Source organism: Cuculus canorus, chromosome 1 (genome assembly GCF_017976375.1).
Source record: "Cuculus canorus isolate bCucCan1 chromosome 1, bCucCan1.pri, whole genome shotgun sequence".
NCBI lineage: Eukaryota > Metazoa > Chordata > Aves > Cuculiformes > Cuculidae > Cuculus > Cuculus canorus.
The window spans coordinates 119,825,633-119,848,117 of NC_071401.1; the positions used below are offsets into that span (position 1 = coordinate 119,825,633).

Genomic DNA, 22,485 nt, shown 5'->3' on the forward strand with positions numbered 1-22,485 from the left:
GTTTATTGGAAACTTTCAATGCATATACAAGATTTAAAAATTATCCAATACAATGGGTAATAGTAAACTGTCATCTTCCTGGTGTTACCCAAGTGCTCCCTGTACTGCCAAATGCTTTTGGAGAGAACTTTGCCTATCTTGTTGTGAGAGGGAAGCAATGCCAGATTTCTGCCTTATGCTGTTGCTAAGACAAGACATACTGTACCTTAGCAGCATTAGCCTATCTGCACTATGCTACAGGTTGAAGTTAAATAGAAATAAGAAACTTTCATTTTAATCACGTCAACTTACAGTATGTAAAAATATAATCTGCCTTTTTCTTGGATTTTGGGTTGGTTTTTTTTTTGGTGTGCTGGATCAAGTGTAAAAGACTCAGACTGACTTGCACAATACACCCTTAAATATTACAGTTAACCAGCTTGGAAACTGTTTGAATGATATGAAGATTGGGGTTTCTAAACTTGGAATCACTGCTTGCCACCGCAATCAAAGCACTCGTGCTCATGAGCTGGCCAGTGCTGCAAACTAGGCAGTCCCTTGAAAAAGAGTGCAGGTTTTAGCTTGTCCATATGTGATGCTGTGATCTGGACTTTTAGCAAATACGATTTGCGTAAATAGCTCTTCTCTCCTCTCCTCCCATCCTAACTTTCTTGGCACAGTTAATCAGAAACTGTTCTCTGGGTGGCCAAGTTCGCAGTAGTGGTTAGCAGGAGTCAGTAGACAAGTCTGTTTGCTCTCTGATCAAGCTGTGTCATGCTAGAGTGCTGGCAATAGAAAAGCAGCAGGTTACTGCTTAAGGAAAAAATAGGTGCAGTTCAGTGCTTCCTGTGCTGGAGGAGGATTTGTGCCAGGGCTGCTTGCAAAAACTCTTCATGTAGAAGTGGGTTTTGGCCTGAAACACCCCGTGCTAGGCTTTGGTTACCTAGGCCTCACTGCCACTAGCCAAGATACCCCTACAGGGACTTCAAACAAGAAGGTCCTTGTGGGGAATAACCCCCTGAAGTACAAAGTGAAACCATCAGTTGTCATATATACTTAAGTTATTAGAGCAGTGGCCCCAGGGAGCTTGCTTTGACTGTAAGACCCTTTGCACTGGACAAGACTTCCCCTTGGATTTGTTTCAGTCAGTAGGAAGATGGCACAGAAAAGAAGGAGTCTTTTTGTCCCCTTTCCTAGTCTCCTTTGATTCCCTTCTGTCATGTCTGGAAATCAGGGAGAATTTCAGCAACTCTCCTGCGCAGCTGGTTTCTTCTTTCCTCTCTTTCTCTTTCCTTTTTCATCAGTAGTGGGTATTGCCTCCATGCTTTGAATGCATTCCGCAGGAGTCTCCTTAAAGAAACAGGGGACACAAAGAACAAAGTGAAGACATGCAGATGTATACATAGCATAACAAGTAATCAAAAGATGTCTCCCCTAAATTACCTATGAGATTTGTCCTTTCTGCTGCCAGTCAGGGCTGTGACATGTTAAATATCTGCATGCAGACCACTCCAATAATATGTCAGTCATCCCAGGGAAAAATGACACATTGCCCTTCTCTGTTTCTCACCCCCAAGAATTTTGTTCCTTCCTCTGACAGAATTAATTAGCTGGTGTTTGCTTAGCACTCTGAAGATGAAAGATGTTTCTTGGAAGAATGAACAGGGTCTCTGAAAACAGTTTCTGCAGGAAAAATGCAGGCTTGTTTTGTTCAGGCCAACCAACTGGGAGAGCAGGCAGCTGAACTCAAGTTCTCACCTAATTTTAATCACCCCACCAAAAGTGCCTTGGCCTGGGTTCCCATACAGACAGAAGGGAGCACCAGTCCTTTCTAAAGAATAGTTTGCAGTGTCAAAGTCTGAACTGCCTTTTGCCAGTCAGTGGGGGAAGAGGTAAAGAGGAACAACGGTGATTACATTCCTAAAGTGAGGTCATATGCAGAATAAATCCAGTCTCTTCCTGGACCTGAGTCTTCCCTGGTTCCCCCAGTTTGCTGGCTTGTTGGGTTAAATTGTGTACTGTTCTGATCTTTACTGACATGGCAAGCTAGAACAGGTTCACTCTACTACACAAGAGGTAAATTTAATTTAATTCCGTTCTCCAAGGTGCTGCACATCCTGTTTGGGCTATGCACAGGCACAGCCTATTCATGACTGCATGCAGCTGAGATGATTTTATGGTGAGGAAGGTGAATAGGCTTCTCTTTTCTCCTGGACTTTGCCAACAGTTTTTTCCTCCCGTCAAAATGCACAGCTAATGAAGTTACGGGGCAATGTGTGATCTGGGTGCATCAGGCTCTAGTCATAAATAGTAGAACTGGGTGCTATAGTTCTCCCTGCCAAAGTCAGACTGAGAATGGCATAAACTGAAAGATTCCTTAAGTAGGGTTTCTAGTTGATCAGCTTTGGATTTGTGAGCTAAATCATCTGCTGTGGACAAAACAATACAGTGTAATTCCTTCACAATCACTTGTGTTGCTATAATCGTACTTAAACATTTTCCTAAGGCAGCTTTTAGCAGAAGCTGCGTGACCAGATCTGCTAATCAGCTTAGAAAGTTTCAGCCACTTAGCCACTTTCGCTGTATTCTCTTTCAGCAGATTTAAAAGTCCTGTGAAGGGTACCACTAAATTTCCTTTTCCAGGCTGCATGGAAAAATCTTACCACAAGCAGCCAGCAGGTCCAGGGAGGTGATTCTCCCCCTGTACTCGGCACTGGTGAGACCGCACCTCGAATACTGTGTTCAGTTCTGGCCCCTTGCTCCAAGAAGGATGCTGAGGTTCTGGAGCGTGTCCAGAGAAGAGCAACAAAGCTGGTGAAGGGGCTGGAGAACAAGTCTTATGAGGAGCAGCTGAGAGAGCTGGGGTTGTTTAGCCTGGAGAAGAGGAGGCTGAGGGGAGACCTCATTACTCTCTACAACTATCTGAAAGGAGGTTGTAGAGAGGAGCATGCTGGCCTCTTCTCCCAGGTGACAGGGGACAGGACAAGGGGGAATGGCCTGAAGCTCTGCCAGGGAAGGTTCAGGTTGGATATCAGAAAAAAATGTTTCACAGAAGGGGTCATTGGGCACTGGCAGAGGCTGCCCAGGGAGGGTGTTGAGTCACCATCCCTGGAGGTATTTAAAAGATGGGTAGATGAAGTGCTCAGGGACGTGGTTTAGTGTTTGACAGGAATGGTTGGACTCTATGATCCAAGAGGTCTTTTCCAACGTAGTGATTCTGTGATTTTATGAAACCTCTGCTGATATTGTCTGTGTGTATAACAGAAGAAAAATGGTAGCAGTGAAGAACCTTTTTCACCTTCTTGGGGAGCAGATAATTGACCTGCCAAAAGTAGTCTCTAAAATAATCTATAGGGTATATTAAACCCAAGTAAAGAACTGCTGGCAAGGCAATGAACTTACTTGTTACTGTGTTCAGTAGCAATCTTCAGCTTTTTCCATAACATACTCTTTTCCTCCATCATCAGATCAAACCATGCCCTGATGTACTTCCTCATGAGGCACGTGGCATGAAGGGTTCTCACTCTCTCCTCCAGAGCGGAGAGATAATCCTTGTACTAAGGAAGGAGGAAAGAATAATAGGTGAGAACGGCTTCTTTCTCCCAACCCCATAAGCAGAAAGAGAAGAGTGCTGAGATTGTGGCAGTGAAGGGTAATGGGGACAGAGTGGAGGAAAATGAGCAGAGAGCAGGGTGAGTGAGTGCAAAGGTGGAGAGCATTACACAGGAGTGCATCCTAGGTGGAGGAGAATGATAGGGAATGGAAAGCTAAAGGAAGGTTTCTGAAGAAGGGAATGAAGTTGCTGGAGTGGGGACAATGTAACTCAGCAAAGGCTGGGCCAACCAGTGTGTGAAGTAAGGACTGTGGTGAGGGGGAAGCATAGCAGCAGCTAGCTCATTCCTCTGCTGTGCTCAGGCCAACCTTTAGCCAGTTCCTGAAGCCCCATCTCAGCAATGTACGGGAATAGAAGTCCTCAGCCCGAGACTCCTTCTCCTTCAGGCTGTCTTGGGTGTACTGGAGCCACATCACCAGGCATTTCCTCTGCAGGCCCAAGCAATGGTGCCTTTGTGCCACCTGAGTAAAGACAGTAGAGGTGGCTACAGAAAACTGTATACACTAGAGAATTACCTCCACTTTTTGGAGCCCCCAAAATGCAGATGTCTGGCAGCTGAGATGTCCAAAAGGATATGTTCCCACAAAGAGGTGTGAGCATAAGGAATAAATAAGATCGGTGTCTCTCTCAGACCACTGCTGAATCACTTCTAGAGAATATCCTTTGAATTAGATAGTCAGTTTAACCTAGTGTGAATGGAGCACAGGCACAGCCTGTAACAGTTTACTCCATCCCCGAACATAACGCTGACCAGTGGGGTGGACTTATGGAGCAGCTGCTATTCCTCTGCTCTTTCGCAGTTGGAGGCCTACATACATTTGGTTGAGTACTGTAAATAGCTGCAGTTCCAGTCACTTAAATGGAAGCTTGCCAATTTAACCCTGGGCTCTGGCTAAATCTTCAGGATAGGGTTGAGCATTATTAGTCCTCTTGTGATAAGGCATGCTAATTCAGTCACCTACAAAAATATTTCATTAGCAATATTTACGTGTCAAGGTCTCAGAAGCTACCACTTACTATTCTGCACTGAAGATATGGCCAGGCTAGAACAGATTGCTGGATTACTACCTGTGGTGTCCTGCCTCTAGCAGTGACCAACACTGCACCCGCAGCAGCTCCAGAGAGAGGGAAAGCCCTAGAAATGCGCTGGGGTTAACTGCTGTAACTACAGTGGCTTGGCATTCTTCCTGATTTGCTGTGGAGCAAGAGAACTGACAAACTCATGTCATATAACTTCAGCTTGGGTTTTTTTTTGGCTGTATCATACATATTTTATTGGCATCAAATCACGTGGCAGTTACTACTGCAGACAAGTGGAGGCTAACAAAATGTGACTTGTCATTAGATTGAAATTTGTTCCTTTCTCTGTGATTTCTGTTTTATCAGCTATAAATAAGGATGCCACCCTTGTGCGGTCTTGATGACCTTTCATGATATTGTCAGATAGGCTGATTTAAAAAACTGATATAGGAGAGGGAGCATTTTTTCTTTTTCCATCTCTATCTGGTTTAAGAGCCTATTAAGGCTTCTGCTAAATGCTGCATTCATTCTTTTTCCCTTCCTCCCACAGCACCAGTCCTTTCCTTTAACCTTAGCATTTACCAACAGGTTTTCCTTCGCTTGCTTTCTCAGCCTCTTCCATGGCACCATTCCCAGCTTTCTGAGCAGGACCATCTCATAGTGATCTCTGGCTTTTTTCTGAAGCTGCTGGTCTTTCTCCAGCCTCCTCTGCTTCTCCAGCTCTTTCTACAATACAAAGAGCAGAAGTTTTAATTCACTCGGGATGAACAGGGTATTAAGTAATGATAACAGATTGTCATATTGGAGCTGGAGGTCTTCACCTGACAGGAAATAGAGGGATCTGCATTACCTTTAGCAGTGCTGACCAGACATGACCCCATGTGCTAGAACCTGTGGTAGAAAGCAGACTGTCTTGAAAATTCTTACAGAGGATGATGGCATTACTGGACACTTCCTTGGGCCATGTATCAGCACAGGCCTTTCCCTCAGCACTGCAGTTTGGTGTTACTGTAGCTACCGGCAGTGCTGAGGTAGCAGGAATCTCCTTTTGATGGGTGTCCATCAATGTGAGGTAGGGTGCTCTGGTGAACTCAAGGAGGTCAGCATTCAGGCTTATAAAACTAGATTGAAAGCATGTCCAAAAATTATTCCGAGTTTACACATGGACCCTACCACTTGATCTAGCCTAAGCACTAGGGGATGGATGCGGGTATTATATAACTGTATAATATTACTTTTGACTGAGACTCAGTAACGAAGGTCAAATATTCTAAGGCACTTAATCCAAGTAGAACAGTATCTGTAGGTCAAATTCCTGTAGGATTTCAAATGTGTTATTAGGGTTATTAGGACAGCTCATTTCCAAGTAACAATAATGAAGTGGGGCTATTCCTGGGCTAGCTCCGTGGAGAGGTTGCTTCTATTTTTCAGGCGCAAATTTGCCCTTGATATACCCATCAGGCTTGTTTGCTTTATAATGGTGTGTTTGTGACTAGTATCTTTATGTATGCTGAAAGGGAATGGGAGAGGCAGTCTGAAAGCAGTTTGAACACGCTGCCACTGTGGGGGCTTACATGGCTGTATCTCAGCATTGAACATCTACCAGCTGGGACCTGTAGTCCTGCTGATGAGACAGATAGGACGTACTTCATACTGCATCCAGTCCACAGCCCTTCCCCTAACCCTGTGGAGGGGGAAGGTGGAGAGTCTTTATAGTGGGCGCTGTGCTGTGGAACTCTCCTCTGCTAATGAAGACCTTCAGTGCACATTACTCTGCTGTTGCCTGAGTGCTGGTGGGTAATGCCTTTTCGTCCCTATCCCCGCTAAAGTGGGAGGAAACAGGTGAGGTGTTTGGTCACCAGCTTCTGCTGCCTTCTCTCCTCCCGTCGTTTTTCCTGCTGAGCTTCCTTTTCCTCAGCCTCCTTCCTCTGTCGTGCTTCCTCTTCAGCCTTCAGCTGGGCCTGGAAATGGAGAAAATGGAGGAAGGTAAAATATAAGTTGGCACATGTGACCTTTTCAAAGAACACCTCTCTATATATATCTTTCTACTACCTAATTCTTTTGATGTGTGCCAAGACATCTGCTTTCTCTATAAAGCTATGAAACTCCTGTTTTGGATAAAGGGCCTTTTCTTGGTCCATGACTCTTGAAGTTAGAACGGCATTTTTTTGTAACTGGAATGATGTGAAAGAGATTTTATTTAATTTTCCACTTCCCTTACCAATTTTTCCTTTTCTCTTTGTTGTCTGGCTTCTTCTAGTTTCCTCCTCCTTTCTGCCCGCTGAATTGCTCTCTCTTCCATAGCTACAGAAATAGAGGACATAAGGCTGAGTGGAAATGAGCTATAAGGTAATGGCAGAAGTTTTGGGAACAAACATGACCACTTCACTCTACTGCCAGCTGCCTGTTGACTTGGTAAAGCCAGCACAAAGGGTCTTGCTTTCTGCTGCCTCTTATGTCTGTCAGTGTCATGCAGAGCTTCTCTCTCTGAGTCTTGTCACACCAGAAACAATCACAGGTGTTAGGTGTAACCACTACCACAGTGTACTAAGCGTGAACTTGAGGGGCTTGCGGTGGCCCAGGTTTTACAGATGCTTGACCTGGGCATGAAAACAGCTCACACTCCCACGGTGCAGGTCTGGCTGGGAAACGGGGTGGTGAGCTTTACTTGCATACTTGTCATCAACCAGCAAGACTGAGATGAAGAAAGACGCTTCCAGAGAAGCCATTGAGAAAAGTGGTCTGGAATGGTCTTTGCTATGTAGAACGATACCTTTCAGTATGGGATGAGCTGAAGTCAGCTTGCTGGAGGGCCTTGTGCCTTGCATCACTGCCCTTGTGTTTTCTGGCCCATGAGAAACAGGCAGACTATGAAAGGAAAAAGTACAGAAATTCATCAATGAATGCAGTCAAATGATGACTCACACCTACCACCTGTGGTTGAGAAATGGGCCTTGTATTTCTGTTCTCCATTGTGCTGCATTTTTCATTCTGAATACCTGACACACCTTTTCCTGCTTGAAATGACGCATCCTTGCAAAGGAGCTGAGTACACAGGGCTGCTGCACGTTCTGAAATACTGAAGATGCCACTCTCTTTTTTCTTAACTACATAAATCCCTGCTGCTATTACGTGTAACATTCTAGTGTTGCTGTTTCTAAGTGGATCCTGTATGAATCGCATAGTGTTGAGCCATAGCAAAAAGGGAGAAGATGGAGAACTGTAGTCAGCCCAATACTACACTTGAGGCTAAGTCACAGGTGCTACCATGACTGAAGTGTGCCTGGCAAATTCTGGCTCAGCTTGTGTAGGAATGAGACATCCTGACTAATCAAGCCTGCTTTATGATGGGCATATACCTCACATGGGTTGTATTGTTGCATATGGATTGGTTTTCCTCTCTGGCTTCTAAGGCTGAGTTGTTAAGTGACCAAGTTACACCTGTGGCTTGTGCTGCCTCTTCTTTAGCTCTGTTCAGTCTCTGGTTTTCCTGCAGTTCAAGGATCAGCTCTTGCTGTTTCTGAAGCTGCTGCCTCTGCTCCTCAATCAGACGTTGCTGGAAGGCATGACGGTGTTCGAAACGGCTACCATAAGCAGGAGCTTTCTTTGGACCAGCTGCCTGAAACTGCTGAGGGAGAGTGGCTGTTTGATTACTGTATACAGCCTGGCCCTGGGCACTCGGCGCTGCAGATTTTAAGGTAACCTTCCAAGCAAATTTGGGTTTTCTGTAGGAATAAGATGTATGAACAGCATCCCAATGAGAGTGGTCTTTGGTCTGATCAGGTTCTTTCTGTATGAGGCAAGTTTCAGTTGGCTAGGAGAGGAAAAAAAAAAAAAAAAAAGAGGAAAATTTGGCATTGATTAAAATGAAGCACTCTTCTGCCCTTCCTGCATAGTAAGTGTTTCTTTAACACGAATCTATGACATGACTAAGAAGTAATCTCAGCTATGCAGTCCGCATCCAGATCCTAGCCAGGGCAGAGAGGGCCTGTTATGCACAAAATGTGAGGCTGTGGGAAAGACTGTTAAGGAACTGTGCCATTTCACTGGGAGGAAGAAATCCTTATTGGACAAGAGCTCTGGCAGTAATATATCCTGGCTATTTTGTTAGGGGGCACAGTTGAGGAGCGAGCCCATCTCTCAGGTATTAGCATGCTCTCTTTTGGTCTGCGTTGTCCCCATTCTGTGCTCAGGCAGAGAATAAAGGATAAAACAGTGATGAAGTGATCTACACCACTGATCTACTGGACAGTCCCTTTTCAGATGGAAGACAGTCTACAAGGTGCTGCTTCCTCATGCCTTTTCTCCAGCTTTGATGGATCTGATGCATAGCAGGAAATGAGGCTGTAACTTTTCTGATACATAGCCTTTCTCTGAAAAGGCATCAGATGTGAAGTCTGCTTTCTGATTCCTAGGTCAAACCTCAATTCAGTCCCATCCTTCCAGCACAAATTTTAGCAGTGCATCAGAATAAAAATACTGGCCTACTAGGATGATGTAAGTTCTATAGGAAATCAACTTTTGCTGACATTTAAGCAAATGAAAAGCTTGACCTGTTATAAGTGTGTGTGAGATTTCATACTGGGATCAGGATACTGCTGTGATTCAGGTTTTAAGGACAGAAGGAAGGGCAGGCTCTGACCTGATAAATGACAACTTAAGGAAGCAACTCCAATTCTCCTCTCCTACCTCCTCGTGATGTGCATTATCCTCAAACAGCCAGTGACAACTTTTTTCCCCATGCATAAGTCAGAGAGCTGCACTGACATGACAAAAATCTCTTGTCATGCAGTCAAGCATTATTCTTCTTAAGCCTAAGCAGGCATCAAAGATGTAACTAATCTCTCAGCAAAAGTGATCTGGGGGTGGGATGCTCATTGCGACTCACAGTACATGAAGGGTTGTTCTCTGGCAGCATTAGAGATTATTTTTAAAAATTTTCCACTGTCCTCCATATTTGCCTCTGATTTTTAGACTTGTCTCCTGAGCAGCTGCAGGCAGATATTTGGGGGTCACCCCGGGAAAGAAGCCTTCCTCTGGGATAATGTACACTTTATTTCAGATTGCACAAAAGAAGTACTTCGTAGAAGTCCTGAGACGCCAATAGACAAAACTACGTGGGAAGGATTTACCTTGTCTTGCTGCCTATCTTGATGATGGTTCACTTCTGCTGTCCCAGGCTTGTTAATCTCCAGTGGCCTGTCCAGACCACCCTTCCCCTGTGACACTGCCTCCAGCAGCTGTGCCATCTTTCTCTTTGTCTCCTCCCTCTTGATCTGCAGCTCTCGCTTTTCTTTCTCTGCTTGGCTCCAGCATTGCCACGCTAGAAAGCAGCGGTGCAAAATACGTCGCTGGTTATGCTCCGCAGACAGTTGTTTCTTCCTGAATGAGGAAGTACTTGTGTTATGACAGGCGTGAGGTTTCTCCCCAGGCCTGCCTGAAACAGCTGCATCAGGTACAGCAGTCCAGGTCATGGCATGAGGCCCCATAACTTCCCGAGTCTTTTTGTCACTGAACTCTGAAGACCTCCCAAAGCTGTACAGAGTTTCTCCAAGGACTGGGAAGGCAGAAAGAATGCCCATTATTTTGATATAAGTTTCCCTAGTTCACATTTTGCAGTTTCCTGTGTCATCCTTGGGTTGCAGGATAGGTGCAAAGGAGATATCCTGTTCCCTTGCCAGCTGCATAAGGGGAAATGGCAATGCCTCACCACAGAGCCTGCCAGACACTTTCAAGAGCAAAGTTTTCTCTGGCTGATAGGTAATTCACCCAACAGCCTCCTTAATGACAGGTACTGGCCAAAATGATCTCTGCTATTCCTCTGAAATAGGAAATGACTATATTAAACAGCACTAAATATGGCACCTCATATTCTCTCGGGTACAGAGCAAGCCAAGGTGAGATTTCCAGGAAAGAAACCTACAGAGAGAGTGAGGTGCAGGATTGTTGAAAGTGCTAAAGCTCTTGTTTATCTCTGTCCTCCTTTTCATCTGTGCCACAACGCCCCTGGCCAACTGCAAGCAATGTAGACATTTTTTTCAAAACGCTATTGTTTTCCTCCTGCTGGCTAACTGGGAAGCCCCTTTTACAGTCCCTGATCACTACACTGCCCAAGTACTGTTGCAGTAGAAGGAATTCCATGGTGTAGGGTTACTACCTGTTTTGATCTTGGAGATGAGCTTCCAATTGCTGTGTTTCCTGCGCTACTTTCTGGGCCCAAGTATAGTTTCTCCAGGCTCGCAGGGCCTTCAGTTGGCATCTCCAGTCAGCAAGGGCTTTGGCTCTTCTCATTTTAATTCTGTGCTCCAGAACAACTTTCAGCCAAGCAGAGAAATGTTGTTGCATGCACTGCACAAGAGAGTTTCAGAAAACCAATGAACAAGATACAACCTGCCACACAAATGCTGATCCTCTCCACTCTTTCCCTTATCTGACTTTCCTTTTTGAGATTCTTTTTGGAATCCCCACTTTCAACAATTACCTTGAGGTTAAAACAAATAACAAAGAGAATGTGCAGGTCTTCTACAAAAAGCAGAAAGGGACTAGAAGGACAACATTGTGGGGCTCTAAGCTTTTGAGTGAAACACACTTAGTTCACCGAGTGTAAAGGAATAAAATGGGTGAGGAACACAGAATTTCTAGAGACAAAAAGAATGTTTCAAAATCTAGAAAATGTCTAAGATGCTACAGGTAAGAAGAAGTCTGTGGAGAACAGTTGACAAATATCTCCATGGACAGTTTTGGTTTTAAGTTAGACAAAAATCAAGACACTAGCACGAATTTATGACACGACCTAAGCTCACCCTTGTTCCAGTAGCAGGAAGCCAAACCTTCCCCCTATCATGTAATTAGACTTGCTGCCTCTGAGAGTGATTTATATTGTACAGCACAGCAATTTGCTATCTAATCTACCCCATAATTCTAGCTCTGTCAGTGCAGACGCTGGTCATCTTGACCTTCTAAGCGAATCAACTCATACAACTCCCCTTTTGTCATAACGCCTTGTTTTGAATTCACTGAAATCTGCAAATGGAGAGTCACAAAAAGGACAAAATGTCAATACTTTAGCTACTTCTTTCTGCTTTAGGAAAATAATCAAAGTGTCACTATAGCTTAGCTCAGCTAAGCTGTGGCTTCTCATGTTATGCCAGCCCTAAATTGTTCTATGGTTTCGTTCAGGCTTATCTTCATAGCTTAGGTTCTGCTGGAGACAGGCTGTGTACTGCTAAACAGTAGCCCAGCTCAAATCCAGCAGACGATCAGCTAAGTGAGAAGCACCACAAAAGCTATGGGATTCTTCTATTAAAAAAATATCTAGACTTAGGTAAGTAGATGCCATCGATGATTACTGTTCTAATTAAAAACATTATGTGATAGATGGCATTCATACCGGCGCTCAGGGAAATTCATTCCCTTTGCTGAGACTGCCCATAGAAAATTATTCAATACAAATACATTGCTCTTTAATTGCAAGTATTTGATACAACTGGGTCTTTAATCTAGACTTGACTATATCAGAATAACGAGGGTAAAAGAAGTAGGTTTCTACCAGGAATTATTGAAGTCTGCACACTTGTCTCAAAAGAGCTGTTGCAATATCACAGAATATACTACTGCACGTAGTGGGAGAGGATCCCTGAGGAACCTGTTACTGTGGATGTGCTGGTATACTTCAGCTCTTGGTGGTGCAGCTCAAAATTCATTCCAGGCCTCAGCACTTCTCTCTTCTCCTTCCTCTCCCTGTCCTGCACTAGGGTCTGCGAGGCAACCTTGAAAATATCTTCTCATACAGACAGTAAGGGCTTCTCAGGCCCTTTCGTGCCACTCTCCACCTTTTACTTCCCTCCTCATGGGAAAACAAATCTTGCTCCACCGCCTCCTCTGTATCTCTGCCTATTTCTAAGTTGCAGAAGCCTTTATGTTTGCAACTGTCCCAAAAGCCACATCTTTTCCACAATTTTAAGTGAAACTCTCACTGAGTACACTTGAGGCACAGACATGGGGGACAGAGGCTCAGAATGTCTTGCTCACAGTTTTACAAAATACTTTTTACCCTGCTTTTCTACTTTCTTGGTATCAAGAGGAGGGCTTGGAAGAAGTAAAACATTCTGATAACCAGGACTTGTTACTTCAGTTTTGCAAATGGTAGCTGAGGACAGGTAGCTCAGAGTCCCAGATGAAGAAGCATGATGCTTACTCTCTGCTTATTGATGTGAATCCTGTGCAGCAGCTCCTGAGACTTTATCTGTTTCTCCCCTTCTTGCTCTTCTGTCTTCAGGACCCGGGGTGATGACGCAGTAATAGGTACCTCCTGCACTGACAGCTCCTGCCTTTTTTCTACTCTCTTCGCCTCCCTGGAAAGTGAACAAACATACAGATTAATACAATAAGGAAAGTATTGTAGCATAGATTTCTCTTTTTGGCCCATCCTGAGAGAATCACCTCTACAGCTTAGAAAATTGCTCATTATTTAACCCAGCCTTCTTAGAAGACAGCCTCTGTCATGGTTTGGGACCCCAGAAATTAAACAGCCTGGAGCATCTCCGAAATGTAGCGGGCAGAAGAAAATAGGAAGATTTCAGTAAAGCACTTGCATGAGAAGATTCAGGATCTCAAGGCTACCTAAGTAAATAAATGGCATTCCTACAAGTCACATCTCTGTCACAATCCAAGCTCAGCAGATGCAAAAATTACGTCTGCAGAATTCTTAGCCAAGAACACTCTCTATTCTCTCATAGCAGAGGAAGTATTATAAGTGCTAGACCTTCAACACAGACTATTCTAGGCAGGCTAGCGATTCATTCTGTATTTTGTGTGTGTGTGTGTGTGTGTGTGTGTGTGTGTACTGGCTTTCATGCTGCATTTGATGAAAACAAGATTAGATGTGGCCACAGAGTTGATGGATAGAATGCAGTGGTGCAACCACACTCATGCTCTGGGAATCAGCATACATACTGGTGTTGGCTGAGGAGAAGCTAACAGTATCTTTAGCCAATATTCCCACTAATGGTAAATTCTGACATTGAAGTTGGTAACAAAGGAATAAAAGGGCTTGGGAGAGTTCAGAGACAGAGGAATATCAGATGTTTCCTCTAGGACGACAACTCGTCTTACATTTAGCAAAAGCAGCTGATAAGAGAAGTGTTATTCATATGGTTCTTTCCATGCCCCACCCCTCCCTCTTACGTTCTCCATGCTTCTGCCACAGTGTGTCTCTTATCAGCCATTTCCTTTCGCAGCTTCACCATTATCCTCTGGATCTCCTCTTCCTCCTTCAGAGCCTTCCTTCTGTCTTCCTCCTGTCCTTGGAACTTTGCCTTAGACAAAACTGATTTCTTCAGGAGCTTTTCTTGCCCCTGAAGCTCTAATGCCTTCTGACGCCTCATTCGGTTTTCTTTCACCTGGGAAGGAGGAAATCAGCAAAAGTCAAGGCAGGCACCAAACTCTGGAGAATGTGAGGTTCACTGTACACTGACAGCTTGGGTCACAGTCCACCTTTCACAGCTAGCATTGACTGGACTAGTTCTGCTTTCAGACCAGCCAAAAATTCTATTCAAGAGACTGAGGTTAAACCAGTATTACTCGCTAGGAGCAAACTCAGAACTGACTGCCATGACAGCTTTTCCTGTCCGTCTCCAGAAAGGCAGAAAATGAACAGATGTAGTGAAAGCTGTCTGTGCAAGCTACTGTGAATGGCCAACGTGCACACAGGAACGCAGCAGTGTTTCAGCTAAACTGTGGAAGAGTATCCTTGGGTATTTGCCTCCAAGTCAGAGACTGTTGCAGCCTAGCAGAGAATACGGGGGATGTATCACTGAGCATTTACTCTAATCCTTTAATCCTCTGTCTTATTCCTTTTAACTGTGCTGCCTTGCCTTGTTACCTGCTTGTGTCTGAGCTCCATGATTATTCGTGGATCTACAAGTTTTTTTTTTTCCTTGATGTCTTCAAGCCTAAGGTTTTCCATTATCCCACAGTTCAGAACTTCACTCTGCAAAAGATGCTGTAGGTATACTTGGACAGAAGAACTTTCCAGTTCATGTTCCAGATAGCTGCACAAGTCTGAAATGAGGAATTCAGATTATCTCAGGCTAGTCTGAAATGAATAAATCCCTCTTTCTCAGATCACAAAGCCTAACGTAATTAATGGGATCATTTTCATAGACTGTGAATGCATTTCTGATGAAAGCAGACACACTGACTGCACTCCATTTATCCCCAGAGTCTTAATCAGTCTCCCATTGAAGACACTAGGGCAGTAACAAAATTTCATCGATTTTTTTACTGCCTTGCCTCTGAGCAACTCAGACGGCTGTATAAATTTGACAGGCCTCACAAATACTCACACACAAAAGAAAGAAAATTTCTCTTTTACAAAGAGAGACTTGGAATGTTTATGAGGTACATTTCTGCCACCCTACAGCAAGGTGCTGTAAGACGTGGTAGAGAAAAATCATCACCTCTGATCTTGTTTCTACTGATCCTGCTACTCTGACCTCAAAGGAACTTTTACCTCTCAGTCTGACAACATGAGGCCTGGCTCCCTTCTCCAGCACGCCCTCAGAAAGGAACCCAGGAACTGCTTTGTTGTGCTCTCACCATCAAACTGCTCATACTTCAGAGGGGCTGCAGAACGCTCTTCCAGGAGTACAGAGCCAACTTCCTCTTCCTTGCTTGTCAGCTCCAGTTGCAGTTTGGAGTTCATCCAGTTACTGAGCAGCTCTTGGGCTATCATGAGGAAAGAGACTCATGACCTCACTTGCTTAAAGAATACATGGGTAAGCATAAACTAGCAAGACTCTCTCTCTGGGGAAGTTACATCACATGCTGAGAAGGCTGTCTAAAATGATTGAAAGATGATCTGCAACAGAAAGTGGAATAAGGCTAATAGTTCTGTTTTCATCTTCTTGATCCATAAAAGAACAGGAAGAAAAGGTGGCAACTTGTTCCCTGTCACCAATGAATTCTTTTCCACCCATTTTTCCTACAAAATTCCATGGACTTTTAGATCACTTGTGTGACTATAATAACATTTATCAAGGAGATAGAATTCATATGAGGCAATTCATAACTCAGATAGCTTTCATATGTTTTTACCACTGCCCTTGGAGAGACTTAGTTATTTTCCATGTACACCTGAGGCTGTGAAGATATTAAATACAAAAAGAACCACTGTTTGGACAAGTGTTTGCTTCATGTGTACAGGTTAACCTTTGTCAAGTACTGCAGCTGCAGGAACAACTAGTAAGTCTAGATAATAAATCTGTCAGATGCCAAGCTTCACCTGGGACAACCCCTACTCAGAATTAAGACTGCAACTACAGCAATGCACCCATGATGATTTGCTAATCCTCAGTGAGCTCAAATGCCTAATGAACAACTGGGGATAATGTCCTTCTGTGGTCTTTGTTTACATCTCCACTCTTGTGTGGAAAAAATGCAAAAATTCCTTTTCTCAGAGTTCCTAATCAAAAGCAAGGACAGCTAATATGGCTGCTGCCTCAGCAAACCACCTGGCCTCACAGCATGGGTGGCCAAGCTGTTTCTGAAGCAGAACGCAGGGCTGTAAACTGCAAGGCATCAGGAACAGCCCCACAAGCAGCTGAACCATCCTGAACCATCCGTGCAGTGAGGATAGGCAAAGAGCAGGGATATTAGTAGCCACTGCAGTGCAAGTCATGCCTTGTAGAGGTACACAGCTGACAAGACAGGAGGAAGCAACTGCCCCAAATCTCTAGTTCTAACACAAAAGGGAGATGCTCCAATTGAGCCCTGGTATTTCTAAAGCAAAAAAAGCCTTTTTAAAACTTTCTTAAAAACGGGTGGGTTTTTTTAAGAAAACATAAATATAATGTTTATTGTCTTTCAGATCACTTTCATTCTCTTTTATAATCTCTGAGCTGGGAACAAGGACGTATATCTGATTACAGAAAAAAGAGAGAAAAACAGATTATCACTTGGGGAACAATTACTTTTTTGACTGGGAAATGTGAGCTCCTCATAAGTAGAGAAAAATAGTTCTGGCACTTCTCTTATTGATACCTTTCTTTGCAAAGTGCACTATGTGTAGTTAATAATGTTACGTATTCTAATAATGGATTCCAGATAAAAGGCTTTCAGCTGAGCTAGGAACAATCCTAAGAAATCAGTAGCTATAAAAGGGAAAACCCTAGCAGAGAAGGGCTAATGAAAATAATAACGAAACATGAGCAAAGCAAGCAACTTTTCCACCAATTGCAAAGACAGCTCCTTTCGAGCCGCTCTGCTGTATAATGCATTCAGATAGTGCCCTGTAAGCAGATAGGTGTATTCCAATGCTATTGTAATAGTTGAACCCTTGATGATTACAAGTGAAAAAGCTGACTTCTTCTATTGAAGCGGACGCTCTTCAGACGTGTCTTCATTCCATTCTGTAAGGCTCACTTCTGAGTCTCAAAAAAAAGGTTAAATCAGTTTTTAAAACCATGTCTCCTATCAGCTTTTTACACTGCAGATGTACTTCTAGCACTGACGGGAGATAATTTCCCTTTCTGTTTTTGGGGGTTTTGTACCTCTGCTTTATTTTCAAATTTCAGTAAGCCCTTTTGGCTGCAGGTATTACAAAGGGAATGTTTAGTTAGGTAATTAGTGAGGAAAATTTTGCACGGCAATTAAGGCAAAACCACATAACTATTTGTAGAGGTGAAAGTTACACAAAGCAACTGGGCTGCTATCAAAAGTGTGTCGGGTAACTTCAGCTGGTTTCCTATAGCCCACCAACTTGTATTTGACCATACAGTCTATATCGAAAGGCAGTATGCATCCTCATCTTGACCCAAAATCTCAAGGAGACAGTTTATCCTTCTCTTAGGTATGGTAATTAAGATCCACCTAGAACTCCAGCAACCGATTCTTCTTTTGCCTTCCTTCATTAAACAAAAGGCATTTAACAATAAACTGTTTCTTCTACTGTCAAGCTTTGTAAAAGCCTGTTCAGACCAGAACCACAATACTGGACCAAGAAGAGTTAATTATAGGCAGACTGAAGCAAGTGGTATTTCAGCTCACCTTCCTCATAGGCTTCATCATGATCTTGCAGTTGTTCCACAGTTTCCAAACTCATCACAGGACAACAAGGCCCCGGTTGATACCTTGACTTCTGAAAGGAAAAAGCTTCAGAGACAGCACACTCAGAGGCTTGCTCTACTCTCTTTAAATTAAAAAAAGGAAAACACTTCTTAGTACTGCTGGATATTAATTTTCAAACTTCCTATGCCCAGGTTTCTCCTCCAGAGAGAGCAAACATCAGTGGGAACATGACACAAGACGGTATGACTGTTATAACAAATAGATTACTTTTGAAACATGTTTCTCTGACTGCTCTTGATTGGATGGAGAAATCAGACTTAGAAATGATTAAGTAATAAGCGTTCATTTGGCAATTAGTGCCAATCACAGTGACTGGATAACACGTTGGGAGAATGCAAACATCCAGTCCCTAGAGGATGAATGGAGACTTTGCCAAGTTAGCCTCCAGCAATCACCAACTATGAAAGCTGGTATCAGTATTTTGTCATAACTAGGCTGGCCACTCTGTAAACAGTCTGAGTGAATTTCTGTCCCATATTCATCTCTCCAAAGTCTAAATGGTGCTAACATGTCACTGTGTTTTCACACGTAACAGCTGTACCCCTGACAGCCCACATCTCTGTGGAGCTTCTTCCCTTTGCACAAAGGAGCAGGCATGCACTCCTACCTGCCGTGTGCTGCAGGCAGGAGGTGGGAGCATAGGGATACCTAAGGAGTAATAGAAAGGGAAGTTTACCCTACAAGCCATTTCCCTTGATCTCAGGTGGTTGTAGATGCAGGAGAAGGTGCTTTGGGGTAAATCTCTTCAATTACTTGCCCGTACATACAACCTGCAGTACTGCTCAATAACAAGTTTTATGTCACCTGAGTTTTATGCATTGCAACATGGTACCTTACTCTTGAGTGAGTTACTACCCGGCAGAAAATTTCCTGAGTGTGCTGATTAACAGCCAGCTGAACACAAACCAGCACTGTGCCTAGGTGGCCAAGGCGGCCAGCAGCATCCTGGTAGCAGAAACAGTGCGGCCAGCAGAAACAGGGAAGTGATCATGCTCATGTACTTGCTGCTGGTGAGGCCATACTTTGAATACTGTGTTCAATTTTGGGCCCCTTGGTATACAAGAAAGACACTGAGGCACTGGAGTGTGTCCAGAGAAGAGCTTGTAAAGGGACTGGAGAACTAGTCTTATGAGGAATGGCTGAGGGAACTGGGGTTGTTTAGTCTGGAGGAGGCTAAGGGGAGACCTTATCACTGCCTACAACTACCTGAAAGGAGGTTGTAGCGAGGTGGCTGTTGGTCTCTTCTCCCAAGTAACTAGTGATAGGACAAGAGGAAATGGACTCAAATTGCACCAGAGGAGGTATAGACTGGATATTAGGAAAAATTTCATCACTGAAGGAGTGGTGAAGCGGTGAAACAGGCTGCGCTGGGAAGCAGTTGAGTCATCATCCCAGGAGATATTTAAAAGATGGGCATATGAGGGCTTCAGGAATATGGTTTAGTAGCAGACAGGTATGGTTGGACTGAATGATATCAAAGATCATTTCCAACCAAACAATTCTATGATTCTATGATTCCACTGTGCAAGTTACCTCACCTTGATCCAGTGTTCCGAGTTACTAGAGTCAAACCTTGCCTGGAAATAAGATAAAAAAAAAAAAAAAAAATAAGCGTTGCAACCACCTGTCTATTTTTACATTTTGAACCAGAGTTTAATGCTGCCACATTCAGCACCATTCACACAACTGCATCCGGGCTTTCAATCTGCTGACAAACCAAATGGCTGTTGCTGCTGCCCTCCTGCAGACGTGGGAAAAGTCTTTCATAGAATGGTTTGGGTTGGAAGGGACCTTACAAATCATCCATTTCCAACGTCCCTGCCATGGGCAGAGACACCTCCTGCTGGATCAGGTTGCTCAAAGCCTCATTCAGCCTGACTAGTCAGTTTGGAAAAGGCAGTTCCTTCCAAAGAGAAAAACAGTAAGCAGGCATGCAAATTCACAGTACCATCTACACTGAAGGCTGGCAAACTCCCCACCTTAGAATCACTGTGGCTAAGGGTGCCTGTCTGACTGGCACCTGCATAGTTACAATCACAGAATGCTTTTGGTGGGAAGGGACCTTTACAGGCCGTCTAGACCAACCCACCTGCAAGAGCAGGGACATCCTTAATTAGACAGGAATGGTTGGACTTGATGATCTAAGAGGTCTTTTCCAACCTACTGCTTCTATGATAAGATTGTCTGCAGACTTGCTAAGGGTGCAACCAATGCCTTCATCCATGCCATTGATAAAGGCATCGAACAGGAGTGGACCCAGCACTGAGCCCTGGGGGATACCACTCATGACTGGCCTCTAGCTGGATTTAACTCCATTTACCACAACAATTTGGGCCCAGCCATCCAACCAGTTTTTCACCCAGGAGAGTGTGCGCTTGTCCAGGCCAGAGGCGGCCAGTTTCCTAAGCAGAATGCTATGAGAAACTGTGTCAAAGGCTTTACTGAAGTCCAAGAAGACTACATCTACAGCCTTTCCCTCATCCAGTAAGCAGGTTACCTTGTCATAGAAGGTGATCAGGTTAGTTTGGCAAGACCTGCCTTTCATGAACCCCTGTTGCCTGGGCCTGATCACGTGGTTCTCTTGCATGTGCTGTCTGATAGCACTCAAGATGACCTGTTCCACAACCCTCCCTGGCACTGAGGTCAGACTGACAGGCCTGTAGCTTCCTGGATCCTCCCTACAACCATTCTTGTAGATGAGTATAACATCAGCCAGCTTCCAGTTAAGTGGAACTCCCCCAGTCAGCCAGGACTGCTGGAAGATGATGGAAAGGGGTTTGGCAAGCACATCCGCCAGCTCCCTCAATACTCTTGGATGGACCCCATCCAGCCCCATAGACTTGTGAGTGTCTAAATGGTCAAGCAAGCCTCTAACCACCTCCTCTTGGACCATGGGAGCTTTGTTCTGCTCTTCTAGCTCCTGGGGATTTAATGTCTAATCTAAATCTTACCCCATCCAATTTAAAGCCATTCCTTCTCGTCGTATCACTCCATTCCCTTGTAAGAAGTCCCTCCCCAGCCAGAGACTCATAGAATGGTTTGGGTTGGAAGGGACCTTAAAGATCATGCAGTTCCAACCCCCCTGCCATGGGCAGGGACACTTCCCACTGCATCAGGCTGCTCAGAGCCCCATCCAACCTGGCCTTGAACACCTCCAGGGATGGGGCAGCCAAAACTTCCCTGGGCAACCTATGCCAGTGCCTCACCGCCCTCAGCATGAAGAATTTCTTCCTAATATCTACTTTCAATCTTCCCTTTTCCGATTTAAAGCCATTCCCCTTTCATCCTATCACTCCATGTCCTTGTAAAAAGTCCCTCCCCAGCCAGAGACTCATAGAATGGTTTGTGTTGGAAGGGACCTTAAAGCCCATACAGTTCCAACCCCCCCCGTCATGGGCAGGGACACCTCCAAGCCCCATCCAACCTGGCTTTGAACACCTGCAGGGAGGTGGAACAGCCGTCCCACAGCCTCTTCCATAGCTGTACGGCTCACAGCCCTGAGCTGCAGCCCAGCAGTGCTCTCAGACTCCCGACACGCTTGCACCCTCATCCCCCCATCAAAGCCAGCGCTCTCGGCCGCAGGGCCCCGCCGCCCCGTTACCTGGGGCGCTGCGCGGCGGCGCCGCCCCGGGGTGGCCATGGCCACGCCGGGCAACCCTAGCGAACCGCCCGCTCTGCACGGGGCGGAGAAGAGGAGGAGGCTGAGGCGAGGGAGAAGCTCCTCCCCAGCGGCGCAGGCTGATGATGCCGCGGGAAGCGCGGCCGCAGCTTCTCCTGTGGCGCGGGGGCGATGCAGCTGCAGCGGTGTGGGGCGGGCGGCGGGCGGCTGGGCGCGCTGGCGGGGCTGGGCAGGAGCGGGGCGGCCGCGCTGCCGCTGCCCGGCTGCCTCCTCTACACCAGGACCGGATCGGCCCCGCACCTCACCCTCGACACCCTGCGGGCGGTACGCGGCGTCCCCCCCGTGGCGCAGGTCGCCCTGCCCGCCATGTGAGTAATGGGAGGAGCCGGGCGGGGAAACGACTCGGAGCGAGGGGCCGGGGAGTCGCTGGGCTGGAAAAGGCCTTTCAGAGCGTAGAATCGGAATCCCCAGGCTGGAAAAGACCTTGGAGAGCGTAGGATCATGGAGTCGCTAAGTTGGAGAAGACCTTTCAGGTCCTAGAACCATGTAGTCACTAGGTTGGAAAAGACCTTTGACAACGTACGACCATGGAAGCACTAGGCTGGAGAACACCTTTGAGGTCCTAGAACCATAGAATCAATAGATTGGAAAAGACCTTTGAGAGCATAGGACCGTGGAATCACTAGGTTGGAAAAGACTGTTGAGAGCATAGGACCATTGAGTCACTAGGTTGGAAAAGTCCTTTGAGAGCATAGGACCATTGAATCACTAGGTTGGAAAAGACCTTTTAGAGGGTAGGACCATAGAGTCGCTAGGTTGGAAAAGACCTTTGAGGTCCTAGAACCATAGAATCTCTAGGTTGGAAAAGATCTTTGATATCCTAGAATCGTACAATCGCTAGGCTGGAAAGTGCTTTTGAGAGCGTAGAATCATAGAATCACTAGATTGGAAAAGACCTTTGAGGTCCTAGAACCATAAAATCGTGAGGCTGAAAAAGGCTTTTCAGATCGTAGAACCGTGGAATCGTTAAGTTGGAAAAGACCTTTGAGAGTGTAGAACCATGGAATCGCTAGGTTGGAAGAGACCTTTGAGAGTGTAGGACCATGGAATCTCTAGGTTGGAAAAG

The 22,485-nt window shown here is 45.1% G+C and overlaps 2 protein-coding genes across 2 annotated transcripts in view; one reads left to right on the top strand and one right to left on the bottom strand.

Annotated features, from left to right (window-relative positions):
* Window positions 1-21,482, bottom strand: CCDC191 (coiled-coil domain containing 191). Its single transcript, XM_054078088.1, has 17 exons — window positions 21,342-21,482; window positions 19,279-19,317; window positions 17,660-17,801; window positions 15,212-15,340; window positions 14,496-14,674; window positions 13,799-14,013; window positions 12,810-12,966; window positions 10,770-10,960; window positions 9,745-9,994; window positions 7,972-8,426; window positions 7,386-7,480; window positions 6,834-6,916; window positions 6,472-6,573; window positions 5,195-5,338; window positions 3,901-4,053; window positions 3,382-3,536; window positions 1-1,329 (listed from the first exon to the last, which is right to left on the bottom strand). The coding sequence occupies exons 1-17, from the start codon at window positions 21,378-21,380 to the stop codon at window positions 1,197-1,199; spliced, it is 2,661 nt and encodes an 886-aa protein (XP_053934063.1). The 5' UTR covers window positions 21,381-21,482; the 3' UTR covers window positions 1-1,196.
* Window positions 21,466-22,485, top strand: part of QTRT2 (queuine tRNA-ribosyltransferase accessory subunit 2) — a 14,342-nt gene continuing 13,322 nt past the window's right edge. Inside the window, exon 1 of the mRNA XM_009557041.2 lies at window positions 21,466-21,727. Coding sequence (XP_009555336.2) covers window positions 21,531-21,727 — 197 coding nt within the window. The 5' untranslated portion in view covers window positions 21,466-21,530. The remainder of the gene's footprint in view (window positions 21,728-22,485) is intronic.